General features: G+C 38.7%; 1 protein-coding gene across 3 annotated transcripts in view; it reads right to left on the bottom strand.

Annotated features, from left to right (window-relative positions):
• LOC126198422 (FAST kinase domain-containing protein 1, mitochondrial) overlaps positions 1-14,414 on the bottom strand; it is a 41,059-nt gene extending 26,645 nt beyond the window's left edge. The window contains exons 1-2 of one of the 3 annotated variants that reach the window (XR_007540072.1): positions 13,249-14,414; positions 8,891-9,177 (exon numbers count right to left, since the gene is read on the bottom strand). Coding sequence is in view for 2 of the 3 variants with exons in the window: in XM_049934726.1 (XP_049790683.1) it covers positions 8,891-9,177; positions 13,249-14,095 (1,134 nt within the window). In the remaining variant the exon portion in view is untranslated. The remainder of the gene's footprint in view (positions 1-8,890; positions 9,178-13,248) is intronic. The other 2 variants (XM_049934726.1, XM_049934724.1) reach the window with 2 other exon arrangements.
• Between the last annotated feature and the right edge of the window lie 735 nt (positions 14,415-15,149).

Genomic DNA, 15,149 nt, shown 5'->3' with positions numbered 1-15,149 from the left:
ATGAAAGTAAAGCATAAATAATGAACACAAAGAAATTACAGATGTTCTTTTCAATGCAATTGTTGTGAATCTTATATATTTGAAATTAGAAGAGCAACTGTGGGGGCAGGTGGGGTGGAATCCTATGAAATTTCTGTTACATAGCAAATTTTTTTTAAAAAAGTGATTAATTCAAATATTAAATGTTTGGTGAATGGAAAGGCAAGTAAGGGAGGTACAACCTCATTTTCTGAATGTTTTGCTCGCGAAAATTTCCTAACCCTACCTGCAGTAGGCAGAGTCACACATAGCCATTCCTTAACTCCGCATATCACTTTTACTCTTTGAATAAAGGGGGGGAAAACATGGATTCCATTTCTTCTGTTGGCAACATGAGCAAGATGGAGGGACAAAGCTGTGTGAATTGAGAATAGTGTTGTGCCATATGTCAAGCCAGTGAAAGGTTGTTGAGGATTGAGCAATATCTCCTGATCCCACAGTGGAAACAAAACGGTAGTTTGCTGGATTCTAGGTCCCAGCTCATACGTTTGTTAGCCATACATTCCAGAGTCTTTGCCACACACCTCATGAAGCGTCTATTCTATGATAGCTATCTAGGAATAATAGCTCCAGGTTGGGGAACAAGGCTGCTTCACTCCATGAGTCATCCAAAGCAGCTAGGAGGATGTCTTTAATCTTCTTTTTAACACTCCATACCATGCTGTAATGGATCTGACTGTCATTTTTTGTAGTGTACATGGTCCCCCGACATTGCAAAATCCAGATTTCACATAGAAGGAGCAATTCTTCAGCAGTGTTGGATTGGAAGTTCCAGTTGCCCCACTCCATTAAAGCCTAAGGGATGGAGGAACTCAGTTGCCTTCAGAAGCATTTACCAAAGTGGTATACACTATCACTGCCAGGACAATATCTAAATATTTGGTTTGGAGACAACACATAGCTCAATACAGCAGAAACTGGAGACTTGCCTTGTTTGCTAGTAATCCTCCTGAACGCTTCCCATATCTTTCAAGAGTACCCAACATTATGCTGTGTGCAAGCTGCCTCTTAAGCCAGTCTAAAAACTTTCTGATATATACACTGGAGGGACAATGGATTACACATAATGTTAACCTCCTAGCACTGTGTGTTGTTCTGAGGTCCAAAACTTATAAGTTGACTGCACAGCATCTGTCTTGCTCTACTGAATATTCATCATGGAGGCTTGCTTATGGGAACTGTTCTAGCAGAGAAGTGGATTTAGATACAGAGATGGTCACTTGAATGCAAATCATTAACTGCTTCAAACTGAGCAATACCTACGATAGCAGGAGGGAAGAACGAAAGGTTAACGACAGAGATTGATATCACTGCATAACTAAAGCAAGTATTATCATCCTTATTTAGAAGTCATAGCTTTTCTGACACAACAAGACCCTCAAAAATTTGAGTAATTGGATAATCTGACAAAGAACTGCATAGTACATTGAAATCTCCTACAAGTATGAATGGTTAAAAAGTGTCATGGAAAATGTCTTTGAACAAAGCTTTTTGAGGTCGCAAATTAATATACATAGTATAACATTACAGATAATGTGCACTCTTTCAGTGCCTGGTTGAACAGCTACTGGAAAAGGGACAGAAATGGTCTGTATCATTCACATGTAATATCATGCTGCCTGGCAGTATTCTTTCAGTGGAGTGAGTATTGCTTCGACATAAGGGCATCAATATGTCTGCTGCTGACACAAGTACAAGGCTCTTTTACGTGGTAAAAGCTTCAATTTCTCCACATGTGTACTGAACTCATTGTAGTAAAGGAGTCATTTATCTATCACAGAGGTTTCTGACCCTCTTTTGTACTTAGAGTAAAAGAGCCCATTCCAGAAACTTCAAAATCCATTACATTCTTCATCATGTTGTGTGACAGGTGTCTTAGTTATGATGTGATTGTTTTCACTGTTTTCTTGCCATTTCATTATTTCCCCTCGCCTACTTGTCTTTCCAGTTCAATGGAGACAATTGAGGCTGAGGCACTGGTACATTTAAGTGGTTTCCCTTCCAAAGGTGTTCACATGTCACGGGCTGAGACTTCTCTGATCACAGGAAATCACTTCGGAGTTATCAGCAGGCTCATGTGGAACTTTATTTGCACTGGCACAAACACTTTGTTAACTCAGGATCCAGAGTTCAAGTGTGTGTTGATTTCTGATGTTCTTCTCCAGCAATATTACGAAAGAGGTTGGAATTGGATTTTTGGCTCTTCCAGGCAGGTTAAACATTTTCTGCTTCACACTTTGTGATAAACTGAACAATTACAGAAACAGAGATTGGGAGAAGTACTTGTTGTTCCTTTAGCAAGAGTGGCTATACTGTAGCTCCTTTTCCAACCCTGTCCTTTGGTACCCGAATTTCCATTGCTTGTAACACCTTGTGGGGTTCAAGCCATAGTCCGTGAGACGAGTGATTGGTACTGACAGTTCCGGCGCTGTTGCCGAACGTGGCTCACAGCACGCGGTGCCCTGTCTGCTACACGCATTCTCTAGCAGCAGAAATAAAAGCGAGACAAAATACAAGTCGTATTGGTACGCGTGAATTTATTTAAAGTTGATGCTTGAAATATATTAACTCGAAAACTGATAAGAGCTATTTAGTACAAGTATCTAAGATGCTGAAACACAATAAAGTTATTTGTTAAACTTCACAACTGAAATGAAAACTATTTTCGCAAGTTGTTGAACATTAGCAGTTTTGGTTTCCATTGTTAAGTATTAGCATTATTAATTTGTTCTACTACTAGCTACAGAATAATTGGTCAGTGTATTAAGAGTTATAATCTGAAGAAAGTACTCACAATATGATGATCTGGTTGTAGATCGATAGCAAACTCCCTCCTTACATTCCTGAATACGTTGTAGTTACTGTAATGGAAAAACACCACTCACATCACTGTCAGAATCTGATTTGACATTGTCTTCCTCAGCACTACTCGAACTATCACTGCTCTCTCCCAGATGTATAATTAAATTTTTGATGCATTCTTCCACAACCCCTTCGGTTTTGGCCGCCTCTCTGATGGCACTTGCAGTGCTGTTTACAATTTTAGCCCACGTCTCGCTTGTCACTTTATTGATAGCTGCTGGAAGGAGAGTTTCCACTTCAGAGATCGTAAATTTTTTATTGTTTGCAGCAATGTAATTTTTTATCTGCGCCCACACTTCTTCAATTGCATTGAAGTGACAGTGGTATGGAGGAAGCCGAACGATTTCATGCCCGTGCCTTTTAGCAATCTCGTCAATTACATATGTTGGAAATTGGGGTTTCTTTTGTGCCACAATTTCGAGCAGTTCCGCCTTCCTTAAATCTTCTCTGAAATCTACTTTTCGCTGTTTCAACCACTGAATGATATCGTCTTTTTTTGTTGCCAAGGTTGGTGCCTTATCGTGAACAACGGAATGATAAGGCGCATTGTCCATAACAATCACTGAGGGACTTGTCAGGTTCGTCATAAGCGATGTCTCGAACCATTCTTGAAATACTACACTGTTCATTTCTTCATGGTAATCTCCCGTCTTTTTTGACTGAAACATTTTCAAGCAGTTTGGCACAAAACCTTTCGATGTTCCTGCATGTAAGACAATAATATGCCCTCCTTTGCCAACAGACACTGCCATTGTCCCCTCGGGCGTTCCATCATTCCAGCCTCTACGTAAAGAATGGCTGGCATTGACCCAAGTTTCATCTAACCACACTATACTTTCGAATTCCACACCCATGATCCTGCGCAGAAATCTGCACCGCCATGCAACTACATCTGTCCTTTCCATTAATATTTTGCGTCCGTTAAACAGTGAATAGCTGAAGCCTATGTCTTTCAACACTGTACGCAATGAAAATTTGCTCCCTTTAAAAAGATCGTCTTTCTGAAGCGAGACCAGTAATTTAGATAGAGTGGGATGTTCCCTTCTCTTATAATAGTTGTATATATGACGACGAATAGCGTCTTTTTGAAAATCGTCCAAAGCTGTCACCTGCTTATTTCTCGGTCGCTTCTTTCCTGGTGTGTGCAGCTTTGTTGTGCCACTCTTGTCACAATCTACACTATACTGTTCTTTCCCTATCTTTACAACAGTGTTCTTACTTATTTTCAATGCTGCTGCAGTTCTCTTCACAACCTGAACAACAGCAATTAAGGGCCCACTTTTGTCCTTTTCTTTCTCAAAGTAATCCCTCACAGAGCACACGAATTCATGGGCCTGGGTGTGTAGCACACTTTTCTTCCTCCGTTTCACTTCTTGTGTTGGGCTGGTACTACCTGCCGCACTAGACATTGTTTACAACGAAACATAAATAAAGAAACACTAAAAACAACAAAAACGAAATAAACTGCGAATTCAACTTCAGACAAACGACGAATGACCGCACCGCCTGCACGCGAGACACTGGTAAGTTTCATAAGCGCGCGCGACCGGGTTTCAGAGTGGCAACGTGACCCTTGCTACCCACTCAAAGTCAGGCCGTCATTGGCTGGCTGCCTGCGGTCGCTAGGCAACGGAAAGACGCTACCGAGCTGTCAATACCAAAGACTCGTCTCCCAGACTATAAGAAACTCATATTTAATAGACCTGACAAAGCTAGTGGGTCAAATGTATGTGTTTCTTCTATAGTACTATTCACACATCACATTGTATTTCACACTTCAACAACCCCTCAACCACCCAATCCTCCTTAAGCTCTGCATAATCTGTTCACATAATATCTCTGCATTTTACCACATCCTTCCTATACTTAATAGTGAGGCGTAGTTGCAGGACAATGGGGTACACTTCAGTAAAGACTGATTTCAAGAAGCTTTGTGAATTTCTCTACATCCACACAAATATTCTGTATGCTAACGTTTGGTGTGCGGTGGAAAGTACCATGTGCCGCTACTAGTCACTTTCTCTCCTATTCCACTTGCAAACAGAGTACAAAAAAAGTCTAAAGTCTCTTATCTTGTCTTCACAGTCTTTATGCAAAATGTATGTTGCTGGCAGTAAAATCATTCTGCAGCCAGCTACAAATGCCTGTTCTCTAAATTTTCTCAACAGTATTTCATGAAAAGAATGTTGCCTTCCCTCCAGCAATTTCCATTTAAGTTTTCAAATCATCTCATTACCATTCACATGTTAACTGACTCTACCACTAACAAATGTAGCAGCGTCCCTGCCAACTGCTTTGATGTCTTCCTGTAATCTAACCTGGTAGGTATCCCAAACACTTGAATAGTGCTCCAGAATGGGTTGCATAAATTTTCTATATGTGGTTGCTTTTGTAGATGAGCAACATTTTCCTAAAACTTTCCCCATAAACCAAAGTCGACCATCTGTCTTACCTTGCCTTCCTTGTTCATTCCATTTCACATCACTTTGCAACAGTACAGCTAGATATTTAATCAACGTGACTGTGTTCAAACTTTACAGCATTGTTTTTCCAACACATCTGTATTAACTTCCAGTTTTCTACATTTACAGCATGCTGCCATCCATCACACCAAATTGAATTTCTGTCTAAGTCATCCTGTAACCTCCCACAACCACTCAACAATGAGTGCCACAAACACAGAGTCATCAGTAAACAGCCACAGACTGCTGTTCACCTTATCCATTAGATCATTTGTGTATACAGTGAACAAAAGTGGTTCTATCATGCTTCCCTGAGGCATTCCTGACAATACCCTTTTTATATAAATACGGTGTCGAAACAAAAGAACTGATGTCAATGGTGATCTTGCAGCTATCAAAGAATGAAATTACATTGAAATCCAGGCCTTTTGTAGCTGCTTACAGGTGTTAATAAATATCAATGCGGACAGTTGAAAATGTGTGCCCCAACCAGGACTCGAACCCAAGATCTCTCGCTTTACATGGCAGACGCTCTATCCAACTGAGCCACTGAGGACACAAAGCATTCCATCAGAATTTCTAAGATCCTTAGGGGAAGAGACAACTACTCATTTTGGTGTGCAGAATGTAGCGATATGCCAATCAGACTTTAGGAAAAATGTCATCCATACAATACCCAAGGTTACAAGAACTGACGAATTACAAGAGCTTTGGGAGACTTAAAATCCAATAAGGTAGAAGGTATAGGGAACATTCCATAAGAATTTCTAAAATCCTTTGGGGAAGAGACAACTATTCATTTTGGTATGCAGAATGTCTGGCGATATACCAATCAGACTTTAGGAAAAATGTCATCCATATAATTCCCAAGGTTACAAGAGCTGACAAATGCACAATCAACTTAACAGCTCCGACATTCAAGTTGCCGACAAGAATAATATACAGAAGAAAGGAAAAGAAAATGGAGGATGTGTTAGATGATGACCAGTTTGGCTTTAGGAAAGGTAAAGGTACCAGAGAGGCAGTTCTGATATTGTACTTGATATTGGAAGCAAGAATGAAGGCAAAACAAGACATGTTCATAGGATTTGTTGATCTGGAGAAAGTGTTTGACAATTTCAAATGATGCAAGATGTTCAGAATCCTGAGAAAGGTGGGTAATATACAATATGTACAAGAATGAAGGCGGAACAATAGGAGTGGAACACCAAGAATATAGTGCTAAGATAAGAAAGGGTGTAAGACAGGGATGTAGCCTTTTGCCCATACTGTTCAAACTATAGATTGAAAAAGCAATGATGGAAATAAAAGGAAGATTCAAGAACAAAATTAAAATTCAAGGTGAAACAATACCAATGATAAAATTTGCTAATGACATTGCTGTTCTCAGTGAAAGTGAAGAAGAATTACAAGATCTGCTGAATGGAATGAATAGCCTAATGAGTATAGAATATGAACTGAGAATAAATTGAAGAAAGATGGAAGTTTTGAGAATTAGCAGAAACGAGAACAGCGGGAAACTTAACATTATAATTGGCGATCATAAAGTAGATGAAGTAAAGGAATTCTGCTACCTAGACAGCAAAATAACCCATGACGGATGGAGCAAGGTCATAAAAAGCACATCAGCATTGGTAAAAAGGTCATTCCTAGCCAACAGAAATCTACTGTTATCGAACAAAGGTCTTAATTTGTGGAAGATTTCTGTGAATGAATGTTTGGAGCACAGCATCGTGTGGCAGAGAGATTTGGACTGTGGGAAGACCAGAACAGAAGGAAATAGAAGCATTTGAGGTGTGGTGCTACAGAAATATGTTGAAAATTGGGTGGACTGATAAGGTAAGAAATGAGGAAGTTTTCCACAGAATCTGCAAGGAAATGATTATATGGAATGCACTGGCAAGGGAAAGGCACAGTATGATAGAACACTTGTTAAGACTTCAAGGAAACACTTCATGGTACTAGAGGAAACTATGGAAGGTATAAACTGTTAGGGAAGACAGAGATTGAAATACATTCAGCAAATAACCAAGGATAGAAATTTCAATTGCTACGCTGCGATGAAGAGGTTGGCACAGGATAGGAATTCACGGTGAGCCACATCAAACCAGTCAGATGACTGATGACACAAAAATTCATTCGGAGGGAGCGGGGGGGGGGGGGGGGGGGGGGGGGGAGTCTAGTGAACATGGCCTGTAAAATGCATACCTGAAGAGCTATGAGATGTGTTTCACCGTAGTGAAGAAAGGTAAATACAATCAATCTAAAAAGTATACTGCTCAAAAAACACTTGTGTGATTGATCCTTGAATATGTGGCATCTGTATCGCTGGAATATGTGGCATCTGTACCATTTAGGACTAACAGGGGAAACTGAATTCATACAACAGAGCTAGCGTATGCTTTAAGATAGAAGCAAAATATGCTATGAAAGTCTACTTGCAATGTTTCCAGAACCAGTTTTAAATCAGGAAGCTTATAATATACAACAACCCCCATACTTATCATCAAATACGGGTTGCTACGGCAAGATTAGACTACTATACATGAAGGTAGTATCTGTTCCCAAAAGAACAGATACCATTGATGACCGTGCAGCTTCTCTAGAATGAAATGATAATTAAATCGACACCGTAGCTGCAAACAGGCTTTGATATACATCATTGGGGACATGTTGAAAATGTGTGCCCCGACCGGGACTCGAACCCAGGATCTCCTGCTTACATGGCTACCTGTCCATTGACCTTCTTGTGGGAACATATACGCTATGCCCCACACTCGTACTGGACTTGGTAAATTAATCTGCCAAGAGTAACAAGTGTTATGGGCAAACATCTATTAGGTGCACTCTGAATGTAGTGGTGTGGACATGTTGGGCATATGGGTCTCATGGGGAACGCGCAAGGGATAAGTCCCTGCACGCGCACTATCCTCTCTGCCCTCAGTGGCTCAGATGGATAGAGCGTTTGCCAGGTAAGCAGGAGGTCCTGGGTTCGAGTCCCGGTCGGGGCACACATTTTCAACATGTCCCCAATTATGTATACGAACACCTGTTTGCAGCTAGGGTGTCGATTTAATTATCATTTCATTTAAGATTAGACTAATTACAGCGTGCACACAGCAGTCATTCTTCCCACGCTCCATTCGCAAGTGGAAAAGGAAGATCCCTAATAAATGGTACAATGAGAAATACCTTCTGTCATGCACTTCACAGTGGTTTGCTGAGTATAGATGAATATGTAGAAGAAGAAAACTGTTACAACTGAATTCCCGTTACAATTAACTTTATGAGAGCCTACTAACTGTTCTGTAACTGGACCTATTTTGGTGATTTTTAAGTATCCACTTTTCATCTATCTGCAAATTATTTTTATTAAATTAGCTACAGAGCATTATTAGAAATAGAGTTATAATGGGAACTGAGGCTTAATACCCAATGGCATCAACAATGAATAGTTTATAAGAGCTTAAAAACTAACTCTTTCTCCTGTAGCAGTGATCAAAAATTTATAAACATACAGAAATTACCTTATGTAGCATAAACAACTCCTCTGGAGTTAGTTCTGAGACTTTTCCCTTCAAAGACAACAACAGAATCTTTACTGTTGAAGCGTTTTTTTGTGACCATTGTGGAAGACTGAGAAATACAGCAGCCTTAAGAATTGTCCTTGTCCCCTGAGCTGTCATTTCTCCTCTTGACACCAGTCCCTCAGCTATTTCCTTGTATAATTTTATAAAAGACCAGTTCAGCAGAGCATGTGAATTTTTCATGCACACTGTTATTAAGTGGAAGTCTTGTATATTTTCACATCTATCTGGGGAAAAAGTAATTGTTCTAATTTATCAAAGGAGCTGGAAAATACAGCACAGTATATACACACATTACACTTTCTTAACATTAATGGCAGGATGTTTCCATTCTGTGATTACTATGGGTATATAACACAACTGATAGATGTAAAAAGAATAATGAAGCTTTACCAAAAGTAGCATTATTTCTCTTTGAATGTTAATGGATTTCTGCTGACCGCAATCCAGTTGTGCATCACGAGCATAAAAATCTAATAATAGTATTGAACCAGAACGCTACCGTAACTGATGTTTGCTATAGTAGCAATAGGCCTGTTTCAGCTTTATGACCATTTTCAGGTTATCTGCTGGCAAATACACATTGTTAACAGTTGTAAAATGATAACTAATAACTATTTTGTTTGATTGTGGTAGTACTTATATCCATATTGCATCACACTACTCTCGCTGTCTTACGTTCTTATTGCTGCATAAGGATCTTCAATTGCATCATAATTTTATTTGTTAATCATTTAATGTAAGTTTTACTTCTGACTGCTGTTATTAAAAAATGTCAGCTTAAGTCTTTAATTGATGGTATGTACTGTTGTAGTTCTGACAGCTACAACTGACAACTAATCCAGCAGTTCTGTAGAGTTATAATTTGTTTGATTATCTGTCTATTTACCGTAATGATCTATGGCATGGTAGCATAATCTTTTTATGTTGGATTAGTTGTCAATTGTAGCTGTCAAAACTGCAACAGTTTATACCATTCATAAAGGACCTATGCTGATATTTCTCAATCATAAGTGAAAATTAAATTAAAGGACTAACAAAATTAGGCTGCAATTGAAGATTCTTATGCAGCAATAAAGATTATAAGACAGAGAAAGTGCCATGATGCAATACAGATGTAAGTACCAACACACAACCAACTCCAACACACTGTGCCGTAGTGAGGTCACACATCACAACACTATTACGTCAAGGGTCAAAGCAGAAAGGTTTAATCGGATGCTCCCATTGACCCTTATAATCTACAGCAATTAAATAAGATCAATTACAGCAGCATTCAGGTTCAGTACCATTATTAAGATGTCATTAGAAGACGTTTACCATGCTGTGAGCCTCAGAGAAAATAAAATAAATAGATAAAAACCCAAATCTACAGATTTGAGCTACCACATGACACTTTCTTATCAATCTCTGAAAATCAGATATAATAAAATTTTAGTTAAATTATTATGACTGATCTTAATGATAATGCCAAAGACTAACAGGAAAAGCAGTACCGGTACACACGCTCATGTACAAACAACATGACTATTGCAGCTTCCATTATAATCCCATCTTTTCAATGTCTCTCTGTCATTAATGAACATTCAAAGGGCATAAATAATTTTGGTCTCACTTCCTGTGTACTATATTACTACTTCAAACATGCATATCATCAAGCAATAAAACAAAGAGTTTGCATGAAATACTACAGCCTGTGGTGCAACAGTAACAGACTACAGATTATTAGTGCTTATACATCACCACACTTGAACTTGGTTTAAAAAAAAAAAAAAAAAAAAAAAAAAAAAAAAAAAAAAAAAAAAAAAAGGCAAGCAAGCTTGCGCTAGGCCTAATTGTATATTAAAAAAACACCCCTCAATAAATTACAAAACTCTAAGAGCTCTAATTTTGCTGGTGTGCAGATGTATTATGAGCACCCAAAGAGCTGGTTCTCTTCTTTCTGGGCTCATGTGAAACTACTGATGTTCTTTCACTTATTTACAATCAGTAACTCAGGCCATAATTAAGTTGAAAATGCCATCTTTGTTGACAAAGTTTTCAGCCTACCAATCCCAGTCACCTCTGTGCGCTGTCTCATAAACCTAGTCACATATGCCATGATTCCTATTGCATTGCAGCTCATGGAACTCCAAATTCTGTGAGAACTGTTACGCAACCGGTAAGTTACTTGGTAGTATCAGTGGCGTGTTGTTTGTGCTGCAGGTATTAGACCTCCATTGCCATAGTTGTTCGGCCAACATACTACATAGCAAATGGAAACATAATGCTGCAAATTCCTAAGCATGTGCCATCTTTCGTGTTTCTGAATAGGTTGATTGCTTCCAATGGTGATGTCACATGCTTGTTATTTCTTAAGTATACATACTCTCTTCACATATTAGCTTCACACATAAGTTCCCTTTCAATTTGAAATCTGGTATACCCAGTTGTGTGAAATGCCACATGTTCTGCAGTATATAGACCACATGTTTTCATGATGGATAATGACAGGTGAACCATATTACCTCACTTAATAATGACATATATGAATTTTACCTGTCCTTTCTCTCTCTAATTCCATAACAAACTGGACACTGAGTTGGCATGAATGGAAATATTGCAATAACTTATTTAGTTTTTGTATTCCAAGTGGTTATATGGCAAACATGCCATTCAGGTAGCAGGAAAAAGAAAACATGTTTGTTTATATATTGATGACTGCAAGGCTTCTTCCTGCAAATGTTCCATAAACAAGTTTGCCAACAATGACTAAAATAGGCTACCCCTTTAGTTATTTCAAAATAAATCAGAATAAGTAAGTCAGCAGACACCTGAACAGGGCCATCAAGCTTCCCACAAATAACAGTTTCTTCAATGGGCCACTGGTGTGGCTGTGTTTTCTTCCAACTAATATGCAACAAACACCCACCAGGAGTGTCTGAGCACCACATTGCCACTGATTTAAAATGCTCACTGCACAAGAGTTGCTATAAGCTACTGGAGAAGCCTGTAGGTACTGTTCGTGATGTAGCTGAGTTCTGAGAGTAGGTACTTGCCTGCTGACTCTTCAGTTTGCCTATGTAAACACTTTCTGAACTGTCCATACCATGTAGCTAGTTTAACCCTGCTGGTTAAAAGATGCCATCTAAGTTATTGCACCTTCCAGTTTGCGGATATACATCAGTTTTGTGACCAAAGGTTGTTGTTGACTTGTGGTCTGTTACTTTCACTTACCATTCATTGAAAATCAACGCCCAGCATTTGCTGTTACTTCATGGAGTTCACTACAGACCTGACCGCTTGCAGTATACTGCAGCAGAGAATTTTAGTGTCATTAGAGAGTGCTAGAGAATCAAGTTTATTTTTTAAACACATGCCAATATTTATGCTTTTAGTTTCAATCTGCCATTTTTAAGCTTGTTTTCCTAGAACTTAATTGAAAAGTGATTGGGACCACTCATTCCTTTAGTCAACGTAAGCCTTTATTTCAAAATGTAACTTTAGATGTTGATTTCGGTTGTTTGGCTGATCCCCTTGTCTTTTTATCAATTAGAAATTCCTCCGACATGTAACACAATGGTCACAGCTTTCTTGCCACATAAGATTGTGCAACATTTCAGAAAGGCTACTCTCTTTTTTCCCATCTTCAGCTGAAGTCACTTCACTAGAAGATGGGAAGCGATAGTAGCCTTTCCAAAATGTCATGCTCAAGTTGTGATCTTATACACCAAGAAATCCATCAAGATTTTATCGCACTGACATGCTGTGAAAACTTTCACAGGCACACATTATACAATGTTTGTTTGTTGATGGATTTATAAGCCTATGCCAACTTTCTGGACACTACAATTTGAATTTGTGTTTGACACTTGGTGTTAAGATCTAGGACTTGTTCTACACATAAGCTCCTCTTTTGGATCTTGCCTGATATTATCTACGTAATAAGACAGTATTTTTGTTTATCTAAGCTATTAAGTGAAGCCTTGATATGAATTTTATAGTGAATAGGAAGGAAAATAATTCTTTTGTACTTGTTTAGGGTAGATGTCTGCCGTTTCTTATGAGGCAGGTCAGTTAATGTTCATTTCCATTCTTTGGAGATGTTTGGCAACGTTTCCTCAGCAGATTTGTGTAAGTTTATCACCAGCTCATTGACTCAGTACCCTATACTGGATACAGTAAAATAACTGCTTTAAACATAGGAACAGCTGTAAAGTTGATTGACATCTACCAAATGATATCTACATTAAATAACAAAACAAGTATTAGCAGCAAACAGAAGGAAAAAATCCCTATATAACAACCTCTTGACTTACCTAGTGCACTATAAATGAGCGGAATAACTTCTTTTAGAATCATGCACGTCCAAATACTATTTGGTATATTAACTGCCACTGTAAACCTGGATAAGGCAGTCAGTGGGAAATGTGTTGATAACGACTCAATGAGTGAAGCACAATATGCTACTAAATTTTGCATAACTGGATGTGTCAAGCGTACGTCCATCTTTCTTAAATACAGTAATGTACATGTTGCAGCATCAGGTGTCATTTGAAGATAAGTTCTATTTACAAGCTCTATCAAATGTTTAAAATCTTCATGATTACTGACAACATTAATATAATGTCTCAGTGAGTCTGATGTGCCTACTGCTGGGGTATAAAACTTGGCCTCGTCTTCTTCTTTGGCATACACCCTGTAAAATATTTTCTGCAGATCCCACAGCACTAACACAGCTTGGCTCACATGTTGGGAAGTAAGTTGAAGCTCTGTGGGTCTAATAATATTAAATACTTCCTGTACTGACATACAGGTCTTCAATTTGAGCAACAGAGGGTCTTCAGAATCTGGATACAAGAAGTTTCTCAAAGATTCACTCATTTCCTTAAGTTTTTCATAGTCTGGATCATCATCCTGTTCACTAAATTCATCTGATTCCCTGTCATCAGTGTCTGCAGAATGTGCTAAATATCTAAGAGACACATTCTTGCTCATAACTTCAACTGGAGTCTGATTGTTACCCTTGTGAATTCGGCAATGTGGTGATTTTACAGTGCTCAGAGCGGCACATATTCTCATGCATCTCTCATGGAGTAAATTATATGTCAGGCGTATGTTTTTTTCCACTATTGTTGAACCAAACCTCTGCCATGCACACATCATACAGATCTCTTAAGTGATACATGTGAATAACAACATATAGTTCGTTCCCTCCTCTCCTCTCTGCTAGTGTTGTATCTTAGATCTAAAATTATCTGAACGCAGCGAATCCCTCAAATAACACTGGTTAGTCTTCTCCTTACAAGTACATCCTAGTCGATTTCGAACAACAATCGAGCGAATGTCATCACTGAAATGCAGCTTTGTTTACTTTTCACCTTCACCATGTTTGGAACATCACGAGCACACCACACTTCACAGTTTCACACAATAACTGTTTACATCGGTACTTGCGTCTAGGGGACGCCAGAGAATTGGGTCTGCTGATTGGTTGAGTCTCATGACGTCATCAGGGAGACAGAACGTGTGTAGCAGTGCCGCCTGGTGACAAGAAGTATAATGAGTTCTATTTTATTCTATGTACCTTGGCTCTATTGACATTAGCGACGTCGCTCACCTGTTGTTTATAAATTACATGTAGATTGCCCACAGCTGTCATTTTGGAATGTCAAATAAGTCCAGATTATTCAATGGAGCTTAACTTATGGGAATTAAATGTAAAAACCTGATTCGAATGCGAATAATCGATAATGCGGTGACAGACTAACCCGGTTGCAGCTGTGGCAAATGCGGAAAAGCGGACCAAATATATGTAAAAGTTACATACATATTCCTTGCATTTTCTGCAGTTTACGTATGATATTGTTCGTAATATGTATCAAAATATTCTTTGAATGCTTATTCATTAACTATATTTTTCGATTTTACCTTGTTCTTTTACGTTTTATTGCGAGAAGTGCGATAAATATTTACCTTCAAATATAACGCAAACGTAAATATTAGGCAATGCCATATGTCCGTTTGTCACCACAACAATTATCCCGCACTCAATCTTTACGAGTTCCACAACTAACGAAATTATCACCCTTCAACTAACCTAGGCCTCAGACAACATTATAGACAAGTCCATAGAATAGATTTCCGGGGGGGGGGTCCCAATATTGTGCTCCTGGCAAAGTATGTGTTATGCTTCAATTTTGGTCGTTGTTATGTAAAC

This window comes from Schistocerca nitens, chromosome 8, assembly GCF_023898315.1.
Source record: "Schistocerca nitens isolate TAMUIC-IGC-003100 chromosome 8, iqSchNite1.1, whole genome shotgun sequence".
In the NCBI taxonomy this organism is placed as follows: domain Eukaryota; kingdom Metazoa; phylum Arthropoda; class Insecta; order Orthoptera; family Acrididae; genus Schistocerca; species Schistocerca nitens.
This window is presented reverse-complemented; position numbering and strand designations above follow the sequence as displayed.